This window comes from Nipponia nippon, unplaced genomic scaffold (assembly GCF_047370975.1).
Source record: "Nipponia nippon isolate SJK-2023a ecotype South Korea unplaced genomic scaffold, ASM4737097v1 scaffold_36, whole genome shotgun sequence".
Lineage (NCBI taxonomy): Eukaryota > Metazoa > Chordata > Aves > Pelecaniformes > Threskiornithidae > Nipponia > Nipponia nippon.
Genome location: NW_028262354.1, coordinates 2,789,149 through 2,812,360, shown reverse-complemented (window position 1 = coordinate 2,812,360; position 23,212 = coordinate 2,789,149). Strand labels below are relative to the sequence as shown.

General features: G+C 51.9%; 2 protein-coding genes across 6 annotated transcripts in view; one reads left to right on the top strand and one right to left on the bottom strand.

Moving 5' to 3' along the window:
* Positions 1-886: 886 nt before the first annotated feature.
* Positions 887-4,676, bottom strand: TMEM79 (transmembrane protein 79). 2 transcript variants are annotated; one of them, XM_087772081.1, is made up of 4 exons: positions 3,933-4,676; positions 2,166-2,996; positions 1,689-1,902; positions 887-1,408 (listed from the first exon to the last, which is right to left on the bottom strand). In XM_087772081.1, exons 2-4 carry the CDS (start codon positions 2,896-2,898, stop codon positions 1,204-1,206), a joined length of 1,152 nt encoding a protein of 383 aa, XP_087628207.1. In that variant the 5' UTR covers positions 2,899-2,996; positions 3,933-4,676; the 3' UTR covers positions 887-1,203. The 2 variants fall into 2 exon arrangements, with proteins under 2 accessions (XP_087628207.1, XP_087628208.1); XM_087772082.1 differs by lacking the exon at positions 3,933-4,676 and adding an exon at positions 3,525-3,808.
* A 217-nt stretch (positions 4,677-4,893) lies between these two features.
* Positions 4,894-23,212, top strand: part of SMG5 (SMG5 nonsense mediated mRNA decay factor) — a 29,394-nt gene continuing 11,075 nt past the window's right edge. For 2 of the 4 annotated variants that reach the window (XM_087772064.1, XM_087772067.1), the window contains exons 1-11: positions 4,894-5,105; positions 11,917-12,015; positions 12,645-12,768; positions 13,458-13,614; positions 16,705-16,794; positions 18,136-18,225; positions 19,140-19,218; positions 19,792-19,917; positions 20,371-20,439; positions 22,359-22,567; positions 22,704-22,841. In XM_087772064.1, the coding sequence (XP_087628190.1) occupies positions 5,029-5,105; positions 11,917-12,015; positions 12,645-12,768; positions 13,458-13,614; positions 16,705-16,794; positions 18,136-18,225; positions 19,140-19,218; positions 19,792-19,917; positions 20,371-20,439; positions 22,359-22,567; positions 22,704-22,841 (1,258 nt within the window). In that variant the 5' untranslated portion in view covers positions 4,894-5,028. Of the gene's footprint in view, positions 5,106-8,781; positions 8,973-9,207; positions 9,748-11,916; positions 12,016-12,644; positions 12,769-13,457; positions 13,615-16,704; positions 16,795-18,135; positions 18,226-19,139; positions 19,219-19,791; positions 19,918-20,370; positions 20,440-22,358; positions 22,568-22,703; positions 22,842-23,212 lie in introns of all 4 variants that reach the window. The other 2 variants (XM_087772065.1, XM_087772066.1) reach the window with 2 other exon arrangements.

The window sequence follows — 23,212 nt, the reverse complement described above, 5'->3', positions numbered from 1 at the left end:
GCGAGCGCGAGGAGAGCAGCTCTCGGGCCTTGCGGGGATTAAAGGGAACTCGGCAGGAGCCAAGGTTCGAAACCAGGCCTCTGAGAGGAGGGAGGCTCCCTGCCCCTGGCCTGACTCGTGCCCCGCGGCAGCTCCTGGTGCTCTGGGGTGGTTCTGCCTACGAGCCGTGGGGTCAGCGTGAGCCCTGGCCGTGGGCCCTGTCCCTGCAGAGAAGCGCATTTGAAAGGGTCGGACGGTTCCCGTTCGCTGACTGACCTGGGCTGCAGTGGGTGAACTGCTCCCGTGACGCAGCCGTCGGGGACGGGAGGCGGGACAAGCCGAACACGTGGCAGATGGAAGGATGGAGGGACTTTCCCTTTATTTGGTGGATTTTTAACTGGTTTGGGTTATGCCCGAGAATCGGAGAACTGAGAGAATCGGAGAACTGAGAGAATCGGACTTGCATGGGGCTGGACTCCCTGGGGTCCCTCCGTGTCTGCAGAGGAGCTGAGGGGTGCAGGCTGGGTGCCCGTCCTGGGGGGGATCGGCCGTCCCCAGCCCTAGGCAGCGGCGAGCCCGCTGCCATCTCACCCATCCCGGCTTCTCCCCATGTCCCTCCTTGGGGCAGGGCTCCAACTGGTTTGTGAATCGGGTGCTGAACCTCTGCCAGGAGGAAGAGGAGGAGGAGGGCCGAGCTGGGCGGGACTGGCCACGCCGCCATGCAGGGACCCAGGAGCTGGGGTGCGGCTGTTGCAGCGCTGGGAGATGGAGTTGGGGGAAACATCGGTTTGGGGGAAACATCGCTTTGGGGCTGGATGATGGCATCCCGTGGGCGAAGCTACGGGTCCTGGCAGCAGCGATTCCTAGGGGAATTTAACCCACCCTCCCCAAAGCAGCCACAGAGCCACTTGGTGCAGGGCTTTATTGGGCAAAGCCAGCTCCAGCGGGAGGTGAGGCAAATCCCATCCCAACCCATCCTCGTGGAATGGGCTTCGCTGGGTCTTGCTCCAGGCCCTGTTGGCCCTCCTGCAGGCAGCTCCCAGTGCAGAGGGTTTTACAGCTTAGCTCTATCAACCCTGGGCACCCAGCAAAACCTTGCCGGGTCTGGGCAGGGAGCAGGGGCCCAGCCAGATCTGCCCGCACCCCTCCACCGGCAGGGCAGTGAGGAGGGCTCAGCCCCTCTGCACCGTGGGGTCCAGGCACCCCATCTCCCCGGGGCCTCCCTCACCCCCAGTACCGGAGTTTGGCTCCGCCGTCCTTGGAGCCGTCCTCGGGCTTCGGCGCTGCCACAGCAAGGAGGTTTTCGGGCTCCAGGATGAACATGCTGTAAAGGTTCCAGAGTAGCATGGCCAGGAGGGGCAGGAAGGTCATGCTGAAGCCGAAGGCGCGGAAGGAGCGCCCGATGGCGTACGACAGCCAGTAAATCAACCTGGAGAGGGCAGAGAGGCACGGGATCAGCGAGGGCGATGCCTTGGGGCCGGCACCCAGCTTCGCTCAGGGGTTCTGACCCCCGCAAGGGTTTGCCAGGCACGGCCGCTGCGGGATGAGGGATGGAGCAACCCTTCCCCTCTGCCGGCTTTCCTGCCCGTCATTGGCTGGGCAAGGCGCTGCCAGAGTTTGCACCGAGGCGTGGTGTTTGGCAGCGCTGACAGACCCCGTTTGCACCCTGGGCGCTGCCGCAGCCCAGGTAGAGTAAAGGAGTCACTTACCGGGAGATGGCAAAAAGCCCCGTGAGCAGGGGGATGAGCTTGAGGGCCTCCTGGGGGAGGTAGGTGGCCAGCACAGCCATGTTGAAGAAGTAGAGGATGAAGAGATGGATGGACTGGGAGACGTAGGTGCGGTGGATCTCCATCTCCCGCTGCAGCTCCCCGAAGGGCTCCAGTGCGGAGAGGCAGAGGCGGGAGATGCCGCTGACGATCATCCCTGGGGGGCAGAGAGAGGGGCTGAGCGGGTGCCCAGTGAAAACCAGCGCTGGGGCCCGAGGGCTGGGGGAGGAGCAGCGAGAGACGCGACAGGGTGGGAAGAGGGTAGGAAAAACTCAGTCTGCGGCTCCTGGTGGGAGCGATGGAGCCGCGAAGAGCTCAGCCCCGGCTTTGCTCACCGCTCCCCACAGCCCCCGCTGCCCCGGGGATAACGCAGCCCAGCGACGGGGGCGAGGGGCTTTGCACGCCAACCCCAGGGCTCACCCAGAACGATGGGGAATGTGGCAAAGGCGGTGCAGCGCAGCGTGTAGACCAGGCGGGCGCTGACGGTGGGCAGCAGCGGGGCATCAAAAGGCAGGAAGACGTAGGCGCCGTAGATGAGGCAGGGGCAGAAGAGCAGGGCCCCCGCCACCGAAGCCACGGCTTTGAGGTTGCCGGCGCCGCAGTCCCTGGCGCATGGGCACCGCGGCCCCTTGGTCAGCGGCTTGGCCGCTCGCCCCTCGAAGCCCGGGGGGTCCCTGTAGCACGAGGGGCTGATGGGAAGGAAGACCTGCTTCTGGCGGAGGCCGTCGGGTCTGTCGCTGTGGGGGATGTAGCCCCCCTTGCCCTCCTCCCGCGGCCACGGGGTGGGTTCCTTCTTCTGCTTGCCGGGTGTCCGCTCAATGCACTGTGGGTCGATGGGCACAAAGACATGGGTCGCCATCACGGGCAGCCCAGGGGCTTCCTCATCTTCGGCCTCGGCTGGGGGGCTGGTGACAGCAGCCTCCTCGGGGTCTTCGCGGCCCCCTTCAGGACTTGAGCGCCTCTTTGGCTCCACGGGCTCCGGCTGGCCCCGGGCGCTGTGCTGGCACCGGTCCCACGGCAGGGTGGCATCAGGGTCCTCCGGGTGTTCAACCGGGGCTGGTGGCACCTTGTCCAGGGGGGTGGCCGGGGCCACCTTCCCCAGCTCCAGCAAAGCCACCTCCTCCGGGGGCAGGACGGAGTCAGCGGCAGCCATGAGAGAGGCCGGCTCAGTACTGCTGGGGGCTGGCAAGAAACGCTCCTGTGTTCTGGGGTGTCAGGAGGGGACGAGGTTCCCGTCCCTTCCGCTTCACCCTGCGCCAGGAGAAAGGAGACAGACAAAAACCCATCAGAAATGAGGTTTGGGGTCGTGCACACAGCCCCAGTCGCAACACGGGATGCGAATCGGCAGCCGCCACCCCCGGGGTCCTCATCACCTGCCCGCCCGTCCGCTGTTAGGGGAAAGCAGAGCCCAGCGTCTCCGTGCTCTCCCGCCCTGCCAGTGCTCCCAGCCCACGGCAGCGGGATCAGGGCATGTGGCACCATGCGTGCGGGCACCATTGCCCAGAGCTGGGCGCCTGATCAGCCCCGGGTGCGCGGGTCTGGCTGCAAAACGGGGGCAGCCTGGGAATTGCTTCCCCACCCGGCCAAACGTCCCGGGGTTTCTGGCTGGGCGTGAGCCCTGTGACTCGGGGGAGCTGGACACTGCCCGGCTCCACCTGTGGCTCCGTGCCAGCATCAGCCAAGCCCCGATACCTGGGGAGAGCCAGGCAGGCCGCATCTAGGAACCACAGCTAAAGCCAGGACGGGACAGATTTGCTGCCTCTTGTGGCTGAGACCGACCTGGGGCGGGCACAGGAGGCTGCTGGGTGCCGCTTGCTGTGGGGGAGCAGGAGATCCAGGCCGAAATCTCACATTTTTCCCTCTCAGCAGGGGATCCCCGTCTCTTAGCCCGTCCCAGGTGTTGCTGGCTGCGGGCACGGGAGCCTCCTGCAATGAAAATCTCTCTCTCCCTTCTGGGCACATTCATCCCTGCACCCCCAGAAGGAGCCCTGGCCTGGCCGCAGGCATGGGGAAACTGAGGCACAGAGTGGCACGGGGCTTCGTCTAAGGTCTGCACAAGGGAGCATGGCTGAAGCAGCTTCCTGGGCCTCGCACCCCTCTCTCTCCCCTCTCCCAGCCCCGCTCCCTCATCACCCCGTGGGACACGGGAGGAAGCTGGCGCCTGGCTCCCCTCGCTGCGAGACTTACTTGGAGAGAGGCGGGGGGCCATGGGGCTGGGGGCCGCGCGGCGGCAGCCCTGCTGGGAGCCTGCGAAACGCTTCCACCGTCTCTCCGCCGTCTGGACTTCAAACCTGTTTAACCAGCTAAGGTGGGGCTGGGCGGAAAGGGGCAGGCGCAGCAGCCTCGCCCCAGGAGGCTCCCGATCCCGTGTCCCGCGTCCTCAGGGACAGCCGCCACGGAGGGGCAAGCACAGGGCAGCACGGCCCCGGACAGGGGGTTTCTGTGCTGGGAGGGCTGGCAGCAGGGCCAGGGCCTGGCAGAGAAGGAGAAGCCCCAGAGCTCATCGGCCATGGCTGCTCCTGTGAGAGCCGCGGCCGTGCTGAGGAGGTGAAGCACCCAAGGGACGGGGGGCCCTGGGGAGCCCCAGCCCGCAGCACCAGGCCTTCGTGCTACACGAGGGCACGAAGGGATTCCCGGGACCGGGGAGGGATTCCTCCCGCCGTTCCCTCCCGCTGGGCCGCTCGTGGCCCCCACAACGACGGAGGGCGGCCCCCGTTGGAGCCCCCACAGGGGTCCCAGCGGCCCTGAGGCACCAAGGGAGAGGGACACCTGCCCCACAGCTCCTGCCGGGCCCATGGCGTGGGGCAACCATAGGGAGGGCCCAGCAGGCCACAGCGGGAACCCCTCAGGCCCGGCTCCGGCCACCAGCCCCGCCGCCCGTGGGCGACCAACAGAGCTCGTTGACTGAGGCCGGCGCGGCCGCCATGTTGCCAGCACTAAGTGCTGGCGCGGCCGCCGTGCGTGTGCGTAAGGGTAGGGGGGAACTCTCGCGAGATGACGCCGCGCAGCCGCCATGTTGCCAGCACTAAGTGTTGGCGCGGCGAGAGGGTAAACTCTCGCGAGGTGAGGCCGGCCCCGCCGCCGCCATGTTTGCCCGCCGCTCTCCCGTCTCGCTGGAAGTCTCGCGAGAGCGGCGCGGGGCAGGGGGCAGCCGCGCAGCCATGGCGGCCGAGCGGGGCCGGGGGCGGCGGCGGCGGCGGGGAGCGGCGGGGCGGCGGGGCCGGTGCTGAGGGGGCGGAGGGCCTCGGCCGGGCCTTGCCTTGCCCTGCCCTCACCGGGCGCCATGAGCCAGGGCGGCGGGGCCAGCGGTGAGAGCGGCGAACCGGAGGCCAAGGTGCTGCACACCAAGCGGCTGTACCGGTGAGGAGAGGGGCGGCGGGGGAGGGGAGGATGAGGGGTGAGGGGAGCGGGGAAGGGGGTGAGGGGGCCCGGGGGAGCTGGGGGGACCAGAGGGACGGCAGGAGGCGGGGCGGGGTCCGGAGGGGGTTGGGGGCGATCGGGGGGCCCGGGGGAAGGGGATGGGGAGGGAACCGGGGGAGCTTGGGGGGGGAGGGAGAGGGGGAGGATCCGGGGGAGATTGGGGGTGAGAGGGGCGAAGGGGATGGGGGGGGCACCCAGAGGAGACCGGGGAGGACCAAGGCGGAGGGGATTGGGATTTAGGGGAGACTGAGGGGAAGGAGATGGGCAAAGTGGTCAGGGAAGATTTAAGGGGGCTGGGGAAGGAGATGGCAGGATCAAGGGAAGACTGGGGATTAACGGGGGGAAGGGGATGGGGAGGATCCAGGGGAGATTGGAGGGGAACCCGGGGAGGGGAGGAATCCAGGGGAGACTGGGGGGATATTCAGGAAAGGAAGGATGGGGTAAGGAGATGGTGGGATTTAGGGAAGACTGGGGGAAGCAGGGGAAGGGGATGGTGGAATTGAGGGAAGATTGAGGTGGAGAAATTGGGGGCAATCCAGAGGAAGTGGGCAGTGCTGAGGGAAAGGAGAAGGGGGAGATTTAGGGAGGGCTGGGGGGAAGGGGGTTGTGTGGGATCCAGAGGAGATGAGCAATACACGGGGCGGGGGGCGGCCCTGGTGAAAAAGGGGTGTGGGGGATCCAGGGGAGATGAATGAAAACAAGGGGTGGTGGGGGAGGGAGCTGTGGGGGATCCAGGCAAGATGGGAGAACAGTGGGGGGGGGGGGGGAAGGCAGGCGGGAGGGTAAGAAGGGGACCCAGGGAGATGGGTCCGGACGTGGCGGATGGGGGAAGGAGTTGTGCGGGATTCCGGGAGGTGGGGTAGGAGATGATGGGGGCTGAGGGGGAAGGAGGTGTGGGGATGCAGTGGGATAAGGGCAAGATGTGGGGCGCATCCGGGGAGAGGGGGGCTGGAGAAGGGGTCCTTGGCATTGGCAGTAGACAGGGATTATGTGGGAAGTGCTGGAGAAGAGGGTGTGATGAGCAGGGGCTTGAGCCACGACACTTTCCTGCTGTATGGAGGGCAAGACTGCTCTAGCTGCAGATCTACCCAGTAAAACACTCCCTGGGAGTCCACTCGCTTACATCTCTGCACTGTACGTTGGAAATAGCGTCAGAAGACGAGATTCGGGAAATAATGATGGCCTTGGCCAGCTCAGCCCCGCAGGGCTGAGGTGCCTGGCCTCTGCTCTGCTGATGACTTGTTTTGTGAGTGTGGCCCAGAAATTGTCCCCTTCTGTCTCGGTTTCTCCATCAGTAAAGCGGATTCATAGCGGAGTTCCAGCAGCGACAACGTGGTTGCGAAGATGAGCAAAATGACGAAGGCAAGAGATGGATTTTATGTCAGGGTCCATTTTCTTTTTGCCTTGCTGACTTGCTCGGTGACATTGAGCATGTCCTTTCATCTCGTGGAACCTCACTGCCCTCCTCTAAAACAGGGCAAGGCTTCCCTCCCTCCAAGAAACCTGGCAAGATCCTTGCCCAAAAGCCCAAAGCAGTAATAGCGGCTTTGAGCGGTAGTTACTAGGATTTGTTTGTTTCCGTGATGCGCTTCGTACAAGCACGTTCCCTCCACTTTGAAGTTATATTAGGTGCGTTTCTTTTTCTTATTGCAAGGTCAGTGATAAACCACAATGGCTTGGATTACCGGAGGTGTGGGCTGCGTTGTCGTGCTGGAGGCGCCTCCAGGGCTGCGGAGCTCTGTATCTGCTGTTGCATTGAGATGCCCCATTTGATCTTAGAGCTGGCTTCCCACATCTGCTGGTGGTTGAGCTAGCGCAGCGTAACGTCTTGCCCACTGCCGCCTGCGGTGGGGTGGGCACGATCGGAGAGGACGCGTGTGCTCCTGCTTGCGAAATAGAACGCGTTTTGTTTAAACCGCCTTCGTCGTGGGTTACGATGTGTTTTACTTTGTGGTCACAGTGGACCAGGAATGCGTGTGCTTCTTAGCTCACCGGAGGAGCGGCACCTCGCTACGCCGCTGGAGCTCACAAGTGAACGTCCCTTGAGCAGGCATGGGATTGATCATCAAGGCAAGGAAGCGGTTGTTTTCTGTTTAAATTTTCATGGCAGAGTAAGGTGTGCGGTTGCTTTATAGCATTTTTAGAGCAGAAAAAGAAAACCACACTCTTGTAGAGATGGCTCTTCTTTTAGCTGGAAGTAAGTATTGTGATTTTAGTACAGGATTTATAATATCTGCAGTGGCCGCGGATTTTCTTACTACGTAGCTGATAGCTCTTAGCAAGCTCTCTACCGTAACAGTCTCTTGTTGATTCTTCTCTGTTTCAGCCTGAAGTTCAGTTAGATGAAGCGGTAACTTCCCGCCCTCTGAGCAGCATGTTGTACTTTGTGTGATGGCTGACTGTCCCTGGAAACTTTTGGCCATCGGATTAAACAGTGCCTTTGAATCACAGATGTTTGAATGTCACGGTCCCAGCCGTAAACTGTGCTCGCGTGGGATCAGCTTTGCGTCTGCTTGTGAGAGCAGTGGGAGTTGAGCTCGGGTCTCCGTGGTCCTTGGCAAGTGTGTTGGCCAGTAGAGTGTCCTCTTGGAGATGAGGTTGCCCGTCGCTGTTCGTAGGATGCTCTTTGATCTTTTCCATTTAAGTCTTCCTGGAGCGATAATCCCCAAGTTTCACCTCAGAATGTGGCAGCTGGATTATCCTGGGTGCTGTTTTACAACGTATGTTTTAGCGTAGGGTGACGGGATTTATTTTACGGATTTCTTTTCCGGATTCTGGGGAACCGTTAGCTCATGGGCTTTGCGTTACTATTCTTGTCTGCCAGCCTTGTTCTGGGCAGTATTATTTGTGTACTGACACATGCCAGAATACAAATGAATGGCTGCAGTTCTTTTGCCTGAGAAATGTCTTGCTTCTCAGAGGCTGTGGCTCGCAGTGATGTATTAAATAAAGACAGAGAGGACAAATAATTCTCGCTGCCATCTTGCCCCATCCCAGAATGTTAATGGCACAGAAGGAAAGGGATAGATCGGTGTCTGCGTGGCTGAAGAGGACTTTGCGTTGGACCATTTCCACCCTGCTTGGCATGATGTGCTGTGCTTCGTTCTTTTAATAGACTGGCATCTGATTTGCCTCCTCTGTGGTTCTGATGTGCTGTCTGAAAGCAACGTTTAAACCCAGCAGGTATAAAAATGGGTACTGGGACGAAATTGGGCCTCTTAACTGCTAAGTAAAATTCAGCCCATGGTCTCAAGCCACCCAAGGCACAAACGCTAAATTGGATTTTAATCCGTGCATGGTCTATAGCGCCCGTGTTGACGTTTCCTAACGTTTTTGAAGTGAGGCTGGCCCCTGTACCTTTTTGTCCTCACCGTGTCCCCTTTCCTCACCACTGCGGACGTAGGATCCTTGCAGGTCATCACTGACCGTCGCAGATTCTTCTTTACTCCTGCCTCTGCCTCCTCCAGCACCACCATCGAGCTCCTGCTGATCAGAAGACCTGTTAGCGTGGGGTCTGCTTTCTGCCTTACGGCTCAGCAACCCGCATCCTAAAAGATAAACCTTGCTGCTTTCAAGTCACCAACTCTCTGTTTCTTTATGAACCCATAAAAAGTAGCTGAAGCAACCAGTGTCTTCATGTGCCCGTCCCTGACTGTCGTAGGAAGGAGGGTTGTACGGGAGATGCCCTCCGGGATTCTTCCCACCCTGCGGGAAGCTGAAATACCCTCCGATGTCCCTGCTCAGATAGTCTCTGGAAGGAAACTTTTCCGTACTTCACATTTGGCAGGCATTTGAGTCCTGGTGCATGTGAGTAGGCTTTCCTTAACTGCTTGATCACATTTCTTACCCACTGATCCTGCTGGCAGCCAAATAGCTGTCTGCTTGCTTGCGACTTGGAAAGCGGGTTCTGGCAACTGCTTTTTGAGTAATTCCTGTCTTTTCATGGGTGTCATGCTGCACAGTATCAAGATGTGTTTCTGTCACTGCTGAACTCAGGAGGATTCTTAGATAAGGTTTCGTGACCCTTTTTTTTTTTTTTTAGGTATAAAAAAAATAGAGGCTTGTTTGGCCTGTGAGCTGCTGAGCAGTGAGAACCTGGACCATGTGCCCATAAAGGAATCTGAATTGAAGAAGGAGTCAGTGTTGAGCCGTACAGTACAAATTAACTTGCACGTGAGGATTTGGGCGCACGGGTTCACGCTGCACGTGTGACTTCCCACCCTAAGGGCTGACCGCGTCCTTGGATCGAGGTGTCGGCTGCTTGTAGTCACTGGGAAATCATTTCCCACCTTGAGGTGTCAGGGACATGTAAGCCTCTGTCAGACACGCAGCAGCTGCCGATTCGCTGCACAGTGAACGCGTTTTTACAGCTATTTTGAAGATGCAGAGACTGCCTATTTTGGGAATAGAAGATCGTAGATTTCCTATACTTCTCTCTGGGAATCAAATGAAAAAGCAGTTCCCCTTTCTTCTGGTCACCCTTCTGCATAGGAAACAAATCAGTTCCCTGTGAGCCACGCTGTTTCTTCCCTGCTGGGAGTCTTTGAGCGATACAGTGACAGGACGTTAATCACAGGTTGCAGTAAGGATATGTTTATTACCTGCTGCTTTGTGGAGATCTATTTTGGGGAAACTAAACGTGTATGTGGGGCTTGTTGTTGTTTTTTTTTTTTTTCTCTCCCCTGCTCACCAGTGTGCTGTGAGCTTGGATGAACGCTTCATACTTATTGCCTTTTACCTATAAACTAAAAAGCATTTTACTCGCTTGCCTTACTTGCTGTTGAGGGTTGTTAGAGTTTGCAAAGGACCTTCAGGCCATGTGAGAAAGACGCTAGTGAGCAGAAGTGGCTGTGGATATCAAGGTTAGCAGCAGACTTTTGTGCGTCTCTTGCTCTATTCTTGGTTTTCTTCCTGATTAGCGAGGAAGAAGTTGGTTCATCTCTGCGGTGTTTTGATCTCCCAAGCCATTGTGTAAGACAGTCCTGTTCCCTAGACCTCTCTTCTTCTGTCAGGTTCTGTGGTTTACTGACAACAAATCAGATTTCCAGTTATCCTTGGGTGAAAGGCTTCCCGTGACATAGCATGAAATGGGACCTTTTGCTTGTTGAGCTCCTCAATGTTCTGTTTTTTTCAGGTTCCTTTTGGTGTGGTGGGTTTGTGAAAGGAGATTTGCCTTGCTAGTAAGGGGCTGGTATATGAAACCGTCAGTTACTTTACAGTAATATCTGTAGTTTTCAAGGAAGTGGTGGTGGTTTCAGCGTACCTCCTTAGCATACGGTTTTGCATGCTCTCGCTTGCAAGTGCCGTGCGAGTGCCCTGTATTCAATCGGGCACCCATTTGTGCCCGAAAAGAAGGCTCAGTCCCTGCGTCGTGCTGCGAGCGTGGTGAGGGAGTTTGCATTCTGCAGATGATGGAGATGTTGGGGAGGGGGAGCAGGCTGGTAGCAGCATCTTACTGTTCTGCTTTGCAGAAGTTTGCTCTGATCAGGTCTGTCTCATTCTGTATTTACAATGCATCTTGCTTGTCTTCAGCTTCTTGTTCAAACAACTCTGCGTGTGCGGCAGGCTCGGCAGTAGGAGCAGCAAAGGTATTAGAGCAAACGAGGAATGGCAGGTAGGTAGATGTGAAGTTGAGGGGGAGAGCAACTACCTGTGGAGTTGGATAGCTAATGGCTGGGGATGGCTTGGAGGACGTATTTCTTAAAGACGAACATGTAGAGTCAACAGCTGGGAAAAGTGAATTTCAGGAGTCAGTTTATTGACCTCAAATACAGGCAAAGAGGTTTAGAGATGATCTCTCTTGCTAGGAAGGGTTTAACATGGCTGGTCAATATTTTTTTTTTTTTTTTTGCTTTATCGAACTGTCCGTGAGATATTGATGAGGGTACTTTCTGTCAGCACCCATGCTTCTGTAACTCCCTGGTTTTATTTCTCTGGAATCGTAGTCTGATTTGTTCACGGCTACAAACTTTTGAGTGCTTGAGATTTTACGCGCGGTGTGGCATTCCTCCTGCAGGAGGAGAGTCTTGGGCAGTGATTCACAGAAGTATTTTTTTGCATGACTCAGATGTTTGGAGGTTGCTTGGTCTGCCTTTTAGCTGGCTTTCAGGGGAAAAATCTCGTAACAAATTTTACGTTTTAGGCTGGTTTTGAATCTGTCTGTTACCTATCACTGAGAGATCTTTAAGGGCTTTAATCAATGAATCACTGTAACGAAGATCAGGAAGTTTTGGTAAATGAGAATGACGTGAGTTGCCTTCTTTCATAAACAAGTTGGTAAGGAAACAGGAATTGGTGGTGACTCTGACCCTATCAAAACAGTAATTGTTAGAAATCAATCCATTTTCTAATCATCGAGTTTAAGACGTTTAAATTAATCGGAGTGTATGTGTAGCGTGATTCAAGTGCTGAGGTTAAAAGTTGCTAAGGTGTCCAAAGACATTTCTGACTTTGCTACTGTAGCAATAATTGACATTTTTGACCAGGCAGGCAGTGATAACTGGTGATTAAACAGCTGATTCACAGCAAAATCATTACAGTGTACGTAACTCTGCTTTTTTTCTTCTTTCCATAAGCTTTTTAAAATAGAGTGCAGAAAGGAAATCCATTAATATTGTGTGGTGGTATAACGCGGCTTGCTAATAATGGAATTAAGTAGGCTAGCATGGTTCTGTGTAGGCATCCCAGGTCTCATGAAACAATCCCAGATGACCTGCTATTCTGAAACTCTTCTTTCTGTGTTGCCTTGCAGAGCAGTGGTAGAGGCCGTTCATCGATTGGATCTCATCCTCGGTAATAAGGCCGCGTATCAAGAAGTGTTCAAGCCAGAGAACATCAGCTTGAGGAACAAGTAAGTTGGGCAGGGCACTTGTTTTTTTTTTATATTTGGCTGGGAAAAATCCATGCAAAGCAACACGTGGAGGTTTTGAATCTGCAGTTTTACAGATTATTCGGTTTGTAGTGCACCTGTTGACCTGCGATCCCTCCAGGTTTTTGAAGCAGAGGCTAGATTTCAGCTCTGTATTTGAACAGCACCTAACCATACAGTCCGTGGCTGGAGGCTTTCCTGGGTGTCGTTGTAATACAAATAAATCGTCTTCGTGTTGGCCAGTGCCTTCCCTGTAATTATCTTTAAAAAAACTGGTGAAGAAACTTCTTAGATGTGTGTGAAATCTTTTATCAGGGTCAGAGGGTGCCTAGCAGGGATGATTTTTCTTACTATTTTTTTAAGCTGTCAAGACAGTTCTTGACATTACTGCAATTTAGGGAGTTACCGATGGCCAGCTCAGCCAAGATAACTGCTCAGGGGTATGGCTTTTCCAGATGCTCTTGTGTGGGAGTGATACAAGCTGTACCATCACCAGATGGCCTAGCTCATCCATCGTAATGAATTCAGATTTTCCTTTTCCATGCTTATGTAGTGGCAGCTGTATTTGAAGCTGCTGTAGCTCAATGTGAGTTCTTTGCTGTCTGTCTCAGGCTGCGGGAGCTGTGTGTGAAGCTGATGTTCTTGCATCCAGTGGATTATGGAAGAAAAGCAGAAGAACTGCTCTGGAGAAAAGTTTACTATGAAGTTATCCAGCTCATTAAAACAAATAAAAAGGCAGGTATCTACGGCTCTGGCATGAGAAAGTCTCTGGCTGTGCAATGGGTGAGACCAAGTTAAAAGCTTTATTTGCTTGGAGAAGTTGTGGTCTGAACACAGGGCAGGAAGGCAGGCACTCCTGAATTGTAATCGGGGAGCTGACACGCGCTTTTTGTCTAGCTGTGGGCAGGTAAGCTTTAACGAGCTGCTGAGAGAGCTGCCATTGCAGGGGGTATTTCAACATAATTTGCCTAATTTTTGTCTTCCCATCTTCAGAAGGCATACATCTCCACGTAGAACGTTGGTCTTAAGAGGCTTTGTCAGTGCCGATTGTTTTTACTAGAGCTGACCACTGGAAAACACTCACAGTATTCACACTATTTTCTAATGCCATGAACTTTCCTGGTGATCTGGTTGTCCGAATATATTGAAGGTGCTCTAACGAGACACCTTGGTTTTATTTAGTTGTTGTTGCAGCAAGTATTTCTCCTTCTTGATGTTGACCGTTAGTAAATACCACTTTTAGTGGACCGTTTTAGGACTGATAGTAAATTCAACATTTTTGAGCAAGAGGAGGTGCAGAACTGTGCAAAACCAATTACAGCTGAGCTACCTGCTATCTTGCTTCCTACCTGGTAAAACTCGGGTGGCCAGCCTAGAATGTTACCCGGCCTGCATTAACATATTCTCATTTTTCTTCCCTCCAGCACATTCACAGCCGTAGCACTCTGGAGTGCGCGTACCGGACTCACTTGGTTGCTGGCATAGGATTTTACCAGCACCTTCTCCTCTACATTCAGTCTCACTATCAGCTGGAGCTGCAGTGCTGTATTGACTGGACGCACGTCACGGACCCTCTCATAGGTGAGTGCTCAGGGTGTTGGACTCGTGCGTAAGGCCTGAATCCCAGACAGGTGGCTTCTCCTTGCGCTAGTCCGTCTTTGTTTCAGCATTCAAGAGATTATCTTTTAATTTTATTTTTCTGATTACCTCGTTATCTGTTTAGAACCGACTGTCTGTCCTCCTCTCTTTTCCATGGCGTTGTTCTGTTGTTTTTTTAAATACTAAACTAAGGAAGAAAGAAGGGTTTCTAACAGGAAGAAAACGCTGTTGGAAAATTCTTTAGGAAGTGTTTGGTGATGGCAGATTTTTCTGGAAAATTGAGCACTTCTGGCTGTACAGAATGTTTTTAAAAGCTTAATTAAAGCAGACAAATGGGCCACTGGGGGAACAGGTTCTTGAAATCAACAGGTTTTTGTCAGGACATCCTGTTCGCTAGGTGTAAGATATTGCTTCTCCTCTTGTCTCTGCTCCCTTCACGTACTCCCTAGTTGTGCTGCGTGTAGCTTCGAAACTGCTGTTGAATCTTGGACCGAGAACAGGAGGAAGCTCCTGTAACACAGTGAGGTATGTTAGCTGGCTCAGTAACCGCCTCTGTGCACGCCCTTAGATGCAGGGCAATTCGAAGTATCTTACCTATTAGGGGAGGAAGAATAAGAGCGTTTACGGGCTTGAACCAGCTCAAGGCTGCATATGCGTTCACATCCTCGATTACCTTGTAATGGTTTGTTGACATTTGCTCCTGGGTTGTGCACAGTGGCCTCACGGCCCGTGTTTCTGTTTGGGTGAGTCCAGGTGGGAAACAGAGCCTCTGTATCTTTTGTCAACTGCATTAGCAAGGGTTTAATTGACATTCTTAAAGCTGGCAGGGGGGAGGACGGCAGAAACGGGGATAAGAGAAGTTAGTATGTCTTTAGCAATAGAATGTTTTAGTTGCTGGTATCCTATTCTTAGTTCTGGGAGATGATTGTATCATGATCGGCTTTGAAATGTCGGTTTTAAAAGGCAGATGTCCCTGGCAACTGTTGCTTTGAGAAATGTATCTCAGTGCTGCAGAATTAATAAATTCTCGAAATGCGCATTCCAGATGGGTTTGTACCCTGCGGTGCGTGATTGCATTTGAAAGGCTCCCCTTATTCAGGGTTCTTAATGTGTTTAAGCTCTTTAATTAAAAGGCTGCAGCAGATGAGTATATAACTGGATAATAGAGATGTAACCTTGCATATCTGCAAGAGATGGATATATAAGAATGCCATATGAGCTACAAATTAGGATGGACCCAACTTGATGGTTATATAAATAGGAGCAAAAGGATTCAAAGCAGAAAAGAAAGGGAGGATAGGTCCAATAGCATATGTGGACGCAGATTTGATGGCCACGTATTTGCATAATGCCACTCATACAATGCCCGTTAGTAAGCGGGAACCATTCCTCGCTGGTCACTTAAGCCTCCACATTTCCACTCTCTGAAATTAAGCCAAGAGGGAAGCAACTCAGACTGCAGGCTGGACCGGGCTTAAAAATCTTCCTTTGGGATTCCTGCTTGAGGGAATTTTCTCCTCCAGAAGGTGGAAGACCTTGGCAACAGGAAGACTGAACCTAGACTGAATCCACGATACTGGTCTGCCCGGTAGCAGTGAATGCTCTCTGGAGAGGAAGCCTGAACGCGGTAGCCTTTGCCTGCTGATCCCTGGCTGAACCATGGCCCCGCTGGCTGGGGAGGAGGTGCTGATAGGGAGATGGGAAGCACGGGCTTGCCAGCAGCAGCCCCTCCTAGGAACTGAGTCATGTTTGATGGCTTATGTTAGTTCAGATCAGCTGGCTGGAGCTTTCCCCTGTTGCTTTCGACACTTCCCACTGCCTGAACTGCTTTTTTTTTGTTTAAGTTCAGTACAGGATAGAATAGAATAGACTGTTTCAGGTGGAAGGGACCTACAACGATCATCTAGTCCAACTGCCTGACCAATTCAGGGCTGACCAAAGTTAAAGCCTGTTATTAAGGGCATTGTCCAAATGCCTCTTAAACGCTGACAGGCTTGGGGCATCGACTGCCTCTCCAGGAAGCCTGCTCCAGTGTTTGATCACCTTCTCGGTAAAGAAATGCTTCCTAACGTCCAGTCTAAACCTCTCTTGACGCAGCTTTGAACCGTTCCCCCGCGCCCTATCGCTGGATACCAGGGAGAAGAGCTCAGCACCTCCCGCTCCACCTCCCTTCCTCGGGAAGCTGTAGAGAGCGATGAGGTCGCCCCTCAGCCTCCTTTTCTTCAAACGAGACAAGCCCAAAGTCCTTAGCTGCTCCTCGGAGGACATTCCTTCCAGCCCTTTCACCACCTTTGTTGCCCTTCTCTGGACGCAATGGCAGTTTTGTCCAGAGGCCGTTCTTCCTAACTGACTGCAGCTGCCCTGGCTACAACACAGATTTGCTGTGCTGATTTTTCCTTGTTTTACTTCTCTTCCTCCCATTTTGGTTGGCCAATCCCAAACCTAGGTCTCAGTCTTGAGACAATGAGTTTGTTTCCATCTTCAGTGTCGGGGAGGGTACGTCCACATCGCGTGCTGCTGCCAGGTGCAAGTGTGCTCAGACTTTGTTCTGGCTTCCAGGGATTTGCGCCGGCTCCTATCCAAAGGCCTCGTTAGCCGTGCTAACAAAACCAGCCTCTCAACAGGCCTTATTAGCTTGTGCTCAATGCTATGTTAACACGATCACATGGCTTGTAGACAGGAATTGGCCTTTGTCCTCTCATCTGAGTGCAAACGGAGCCAGCTCTCTGTGGCATACCTTGTAGGCAAAGTCTGAGTGACAGTCGTTTCGGTGACTGTTCGTGATGCAGTGACACGCGCTGCCCCTAATCAGCAGGGAGTTGAAGGGGGAGTGGGTGAGCATCGGTGTCTACATGTATTTTCTACATTTATTTTCCACATTTTGACAACAAGAGTGAACGGGTGCTGGGCTATAAGATGCCACAGATGGCAGCCAAGAGTGTGGTCTGACCATGTGGTCTTTGTTTTCATCCGGTGAAATGTTGGGTGTCTCAGGCAGAGGCGTAGGCTGCTCATGTGTCTTTCCAGCCGCCTTTACCCAATGGTGTATGTGATTTCTTATTTCTCATGTAGGCTGCAAGAAACCCGTGTCTGCATCGGAGAAGGAGATGGAGTGGGCACAGATGGCATGTCACAGATGTCTGGTTTATCTGGGAGATCTAGGTAAGAACGGCATCGTCTTTCAGGGCAACCTTTAATACATTAAAAAGCCGGTGCCTGCACAGTGCCGAGTCCGTCGTTAGTCACCAGCCGTAGTTACTCGCAGACGCTGGTTTCCCTCGGACGCATTTCCCGATGACTGGTATAAGCTGAAATCCTCGTGGATAACTGAACCGCTGCAAATTGCAGAAGCTTTGTTTCTGGGCAAGTAGCTGAGGAGTTTGCTATTGATAAACAGTTGTATCCGTGGCTGTGTAAGAATGGAAGCCTTTGCTTTTGTTTGTGGTGTTCGGACAGCGTGAAGGAATCTCAAAGTGGGCTGACTTCTCAGCTCAGACTTGCTTTAAGGTTGCCTTATGGAGCCACTGTCCTCGGCGCAAGTGTGACTGAAAATCAGATTTATTAAGCAAAATTGTGAATCAGTCCAGAGTGGTAGGCCACTGCAAAGCCCCAGGTTCTTTGTGATTGCACCTGGCTGCGTGTCATCCTTTTTATAGCAGACGCGTCTATCCCACAGTCACGACCTCCTGAGTGTGTGGTAAGTGTGTCAGCTTCTTGCTTGATTGTGAACATGTGGGAGTGAAGGCAGTGAGAAAACATGTAACTGTGTGAAAAACAGCTATTTGAAGTGTGTCGCGGATAAATGTGCTTGACACGCAGCAGCCTTCAAGCTCCTGAAAGCCGTTTGGCATTATCATCGTGCGTGAATCAGCCTAAAAACGGCGTTACAAATAAATGTCTTACGGGGGTAGTAAGAATGACTTACCTGACTGGTGGTGGGAGAGAAATGTGCTCACCTCTTCACAATGCTTTCACCTAAGGTTTCCAAAATGCCTACTGTTGTCCAAGAGAGAAAAAAAAAAAAAAAAAGAATAAAGTCCAGTCTATCCGCAGCCAGGTATTTTTATTAGGTCAACTGACTTGCTTCAGCTTTCGCACTCTGCTGTAGTAGAATATAGTCTGTTTGAGGTACTGGAAAATGGAGCACAACTCTGAGTTATTTCAAGGATAAATGAATCAGCACTTAACACATGGAGCAGAAGAATTTCTTCCTTTTGCTTACGTGCTGCCACAAGTGTGGAGGGATATCCCCTTTGCTTGAAACGGCAGGGGTTGTGATGTGCGGAATAGTGCAGTTAAAATAAAAATGCTTCAGATGGGCCTGGCACGCCCTGTACGTTTCTGTATTTTGCCAAGAGCAGTTCTTTGATGGATTTGTTGACTTGGCCAGTATTTCTAGTTTTGTGGTGTTTTTAATCTGTAGGGAAGCTCTGCTTCTCTGCAGAAGGGAAGAGAAGACGCTGTCTTCTGGGTTCTGATGTGCGGTGTGTGGTTTTCTTTCAGCTCGCTATCAGAATGAACTGTCAGGTGTGGACACAGAGTTGCTGGCTGAGCGGTTTTACTATCAAGCCCTTTCTGTTGCACCACAAATTGGTGAGTGAGTTACCATGAATTTTTAGTCATTAAAATCATGTTGCCGCAACCTAAAAACAATACTCTGTGATACTGCGCTGGTCAGGTTTATATCCTGCTGCTGAGAGGAGTGGTTTTATCGTCTGGTTAAAATGACTTCCTTCTTTGAGAATCTCTCTCTTGCTGGCAAGCCAAGGAGAGGAGTTAAAGCAAAGGTGCTTTCACCAGTGACCTCACCTGATAACCTCGGAGAATCTCAGACTTCCATGAACACAGTAACGTTGTGCTTGTCTGGCTAAGGGAAGATCCAGCTGTCCCTTGCCAGAAGCAGAGCGTTATTGGTCATCTCCCTCCTCCCCCCTGCCAAAAAATCTCACACGCTGCTTTCTCCTTCAGAAGTGACTACCTTACGAGAACACGTTGTGGCAAGAGTCGAGGGCCTGTCTTATCTTAAAAAGCGTGCAGTTCCAGAAAAAACGTTTTCTCGGTGCTGCCTTTGCAGAGCTCTGACTGAGTTGTTTGATAGGCTGATCCCAAATACCAATAAGTGACAAAAATTTATGCACTACAGTGAGCTGGAACAGAGCTCTTAAATGCTGATAGATGATGTCTATGTCAAGAGGAATACAGAGTCAAGGCCGTGGAGTTATTAATACAGAGGAGGAGGCATTGTTTGCTCTGCTTTCTGATGTAGATAACTGGCAGGAAGGCGGGGAGGATCTAAAAGCACTGTAAAACAGGGGGGGGGGGACACACACCAAACTGGGTGGCAAAAGGATCGAGTAGTCCAGACCTTTGTACTGCAGCTTTACTACTGTTTGTGTCTCCTGGCTTCCCTCCCGTGTGGAAATGTAGTGAGAGGGAAAGGATTTGCTTTCTAGCAGGGCCACTGGAGAATTGTGAGTGAATTCCATTGCCCCTCTCTTTCGTGACAGGCATGCCCTTTAACCAGCTGGGGACGTTGGCAGGGAGCAAATACTACAATGTGGAGGCTACCTATTGCTACTTACGCTGGTGAGTGTCTGTGAGGATCTTGGCTTTCTGGAGAGAGAACCAGTGCACTGCGGTTGCTGGTGCCTGATTCTTTTCTCCTTGACTTTGGACTTGTGACTGTTTTCAGTGGATGAGTTTGAGGGGAGGGGGAAGAGAGATGGGTTTATTTCACCCTTGAGCAGGACTGATAATAAGAGCGAGCGTTGGTCAAACCAAACCGTCACGCTGGTTGCTAAAATACACGTGCGGGGCTGCAGTTGGAGGGCAAGGTTTCATCAGAGACCCTCAGCCTGTGCTAGAGGGGCAGGTTTGAAGGGGAGCCGAGATGCTGGGTGGAATTCAGTTACCTGAACGTGGCCTTAAGGCACGAATTTGAAAAAGTGTGTAAACATCGCAGATGGAGCTGTGGTGCAGCTTGAAGTAGGCTTTGCAGATGTGAGTGGGAGTTAAGTAGCCCAGCATGTTCAAACAAAAGCACTGGGTACCTGTCTTCGTGCTTAGATGCCTGAATAACTTTCTAGTGAATTAAAGCCATAAAATGTGAGCAACCTCGTGGCAAAGTAACTTTTGATGTGTTCTATTTTGGTATCTCAGCATCCAGTCTGAAGTGTCCTTTGAAGGTGCCTATGGGAACCTGAAGCGGCTGTATGACAAAGCAGCCAAAATGTATCATCAGTTGAAGAAATGTGAAATCAGAAAGTTGTCTCCCAGCAAGAAACGGTAAGAGGGAAAAGAAAAGGAGAGGGGTGCAGGCTGGGGGTTTGCAATGCCACCGGTGTCACCCTCTGGGTTGAGGGTAATGTCTTTCTGGGAAGTGGGAACTGGTAGATGGCCCGTCGGAGGCAGCGACTGTTCCCAGAATTTTGAGGGCCCCAGTCTAGATCCCATTCTTGATCTCTCGGGTCATAATTTCGGGAGAAAAGCTAAATGCTGGCTAGGTGTAGAGTTTGAGGTGAGAGATTTTCTCACTCTCCCCAGGAGCTGGTGACTGTTCATGAGGGTTGATGCATATTGGTGACAGTTAGAAGTGTGTAAGCTGTCTTTTTTCTCCAGTTTCATCAGAATGTAGTTTTCAATTGAGACCTGATTTACCTATTAATAGAGCTCTGTTAGTTTAGTCCATCTCTGTGACGGGGTACCTGCTTTACAGTGTTTTCTTCTCAATCTTTTTAGAGGCAAAGACATTAAAAGGTTGCTGGTGAGCTTTATGTACCTGCAGAGTCTTTTGCAGCCAAAGAGCAGGTAAGGTTACGGCAGATTATATCTTCTATTGATAACTCACAGGAGCGGGCATTCAGAGTTGGAAAAGACTCTTCCCTGTAGGATAACAGTGCCTGTGCTGAGGCTTTCTGCCAACAGGTCCAAGACTTCTAACCTCGCAGGGAGAGTGAAGAAGATTGTCTTCCGAGGGAGGCTGAAATACCAAAGGGTTAAATACCTTGCGACTCTGGCTAAATCAAGCCAGTAGCTGAGTGAATGTCGAACTCCTGAGCCTCGCAGCTCATCTCTGTGCTCTACTGTGCCTTTGGTGTTTTCTTGCCTTCTTCAGTCATTGAATGCTTTTTCCTGGCAAGCACTGAATTTAGGCTGATAGGGCAGCAAAGAGTCACCGTCTGTGTGCAGGGCTGTTCATTGCATTTGGAAATCTGTAACCAAATACCTTGTTCAAAGAAAAAAAATAGCATAACCTGTTCATGTTAGAATAAATGGAAAGCTTTGTACAGCTGTGTGATTTTTTTTTTTTTTTTTTTTTTCCCCTTGGATTTTCTCTGTCTCTGCTGGGAGAATTAACCTCTTACTGCTTGAAATAGAGCAGGTGTTTTAAAGGGCTTATACACAGGCTACCGTTAAACTCAGCATGGAATAGTTTAGGTTGGAAGGGACCTTTTAGGGGTCCAGTCCTCCCCCCAAGTAGGGTCCACTGTGAAGGTAGATTCCAGTCTGAAGTCAGATGAGGTTGCTCAGAGCCTCATCCAGCTGAGTTTTGAATGGATCCAAGGACAGAGATTCCACACCTCTCTGGTCTCCCTTCCAGTGTTTGACCACCTTCACTGTGGAATTTTTTTTTTTAACTTGTATCTAGCCTCATTTTCCTTTTCTGCAGCTTGTCCCCATCGCTTCCCTTCTTTTTGCTGTGCACCGCTGAGAAGAGTCTTACTCAGTCCTCTATATCCACCTATTTGGCATCTGAAAACAGAAGAGCCTTCTCTCTTTCAGGCTGAACAAACTTGATTCTCTTTGCCTCTTCTCATACATCATGTTCTCTACTCCCCTTGACAGTCCTCTGCTAGACTAAGTCTAGTTTGTCAGGGTCTTTTTGTTTGGTTGGGTTTTTTTGTACTGGGGACCCCAAGGCTGGGTGCAGTGCTCCAGATGCCATCTCACAAGTGCCAAATAGAGAGGGATAATCATTTTCCTCAACCTGCTGGCTGTGCCCTTGCTAATGCAGCCCAGTATGGGATTAGCTTTCAAATATTGGCTTATACCGGAGTGGAACTTCAAGGCTCATTTAATATCCACTTAACACACATTTAGTACCTAAGAAAATTGGAAATTACTTCAATTTCCCAAGCACGTTGCCCCCTGAAAAGGATTTGCTAGGTGTCTTGCAGATGGGTTTATTTCGTAACTGGAGACTCCCGTAGCCCATTATACTGAATACCGGGGCTGCTTCCTTTGAAGTAGCTAATAGCTACAGAGGATTTTGGAATATTCTTACAGGGCTGCAAGTCAGAGCCACGGGAGGAGGAAAAGTTGAGTCCCCAGTTTGCGCGCTGCAGTGTAATCCTTTAACTGAGCAGTGGAGCCGAAACTTCTGCTGCCTTTAGCGTTGAAGTGCCCTGTGTATCTTAATGGCTACTGCCTGAGCCCCCAGGGAAAATGTCCTGTATTTTTTGGTGACCCATCTCTTTGCAGGGAGGTGCTCTAATTATCGTTTGTCTTTAGTTTAGCAGCTTTGGAGAGGAAAACATAATCTGATTCATCTCACTTGCTTCTCCTAGCTGTTTGTTGCCTGCAGTATATTCCCTGGTGCTTCATCTTGTCTAGTGCTAAAGGACAGCCTAACTGCCAGTTTTGGTTCGGTTTCCCTGCAGACATTGCCAGGAGCTTGAGCTGAGTCTTGAATAATAATTCTTGTTTATTTTTTTGCTCTTGTTAAGCTCTCTGGATTCTGAGCTGACATCTCTCTGCCAGTCTGTGCTGGAGGATTTCAACCTGTGCTTGTTCTACCTGCCCTCTCCTCCTAATCTGAGCTCAACTAGTGAAGATGAAGAAGAGTATGAGAGTGGCTACTCCTTCCTTCCTGATCTCCTGATCTTTCGCATGGTGATCATCTGCCTTATGAGTGTTCACAGCCTCAAGAGAGCAGGTAACCAGTGCTTTATTCAGCCATTCAGCAATTTAGTGATTAACATTCAGTTAGGCTGAAGATGTTGTCTTAATTGGCATTCATGTTTTGGACTAGTGGTCAGTCTCCTCCCCCTCATTACGCTGTCTTCTTGCAGGTTCAAAGCAGTACAGCGCAGCTATCGCTTTCACGCTGGCCCTCTTCTCTCACCTGATCAACCACGTCAATATTCGCCTGCAGGCAGAGCTAGAAGAAGGGGAAAATCCAGTCCCAGCCTTTCAGAGTGATGGCACAGGTAAGAGAACAGAGACAGTATAAGCTGGGTCTCCCCAGTTGCCTGCCTGTAGGGCTGGCTTTTACTTTTCTTTCCCAAATCTCCTGGGCATGGGTTTTGTAGTGTAGTGCCTGAGTGGTGTTAGAGGCATCTTGATCTTTGACTGCTGGGCTGAAATCCCCAAAGATGGGTAATCTGCTGAGACAGTCTCCGCTTAGACTCTCTCTGTGAGTATCAGAATCATCACAGGATGAAAATGTTGCTTTCCTTGCGGTAAGGAGTTATCTTTCTGTATCTCTTGACAGCTCATTCATCATCTGTTTACCCCAGTCTGTGCTCTTATTTTTTGTGTTTCTATTTGCTGTTATTTACTGGACTCTCTTCTCCTCCAC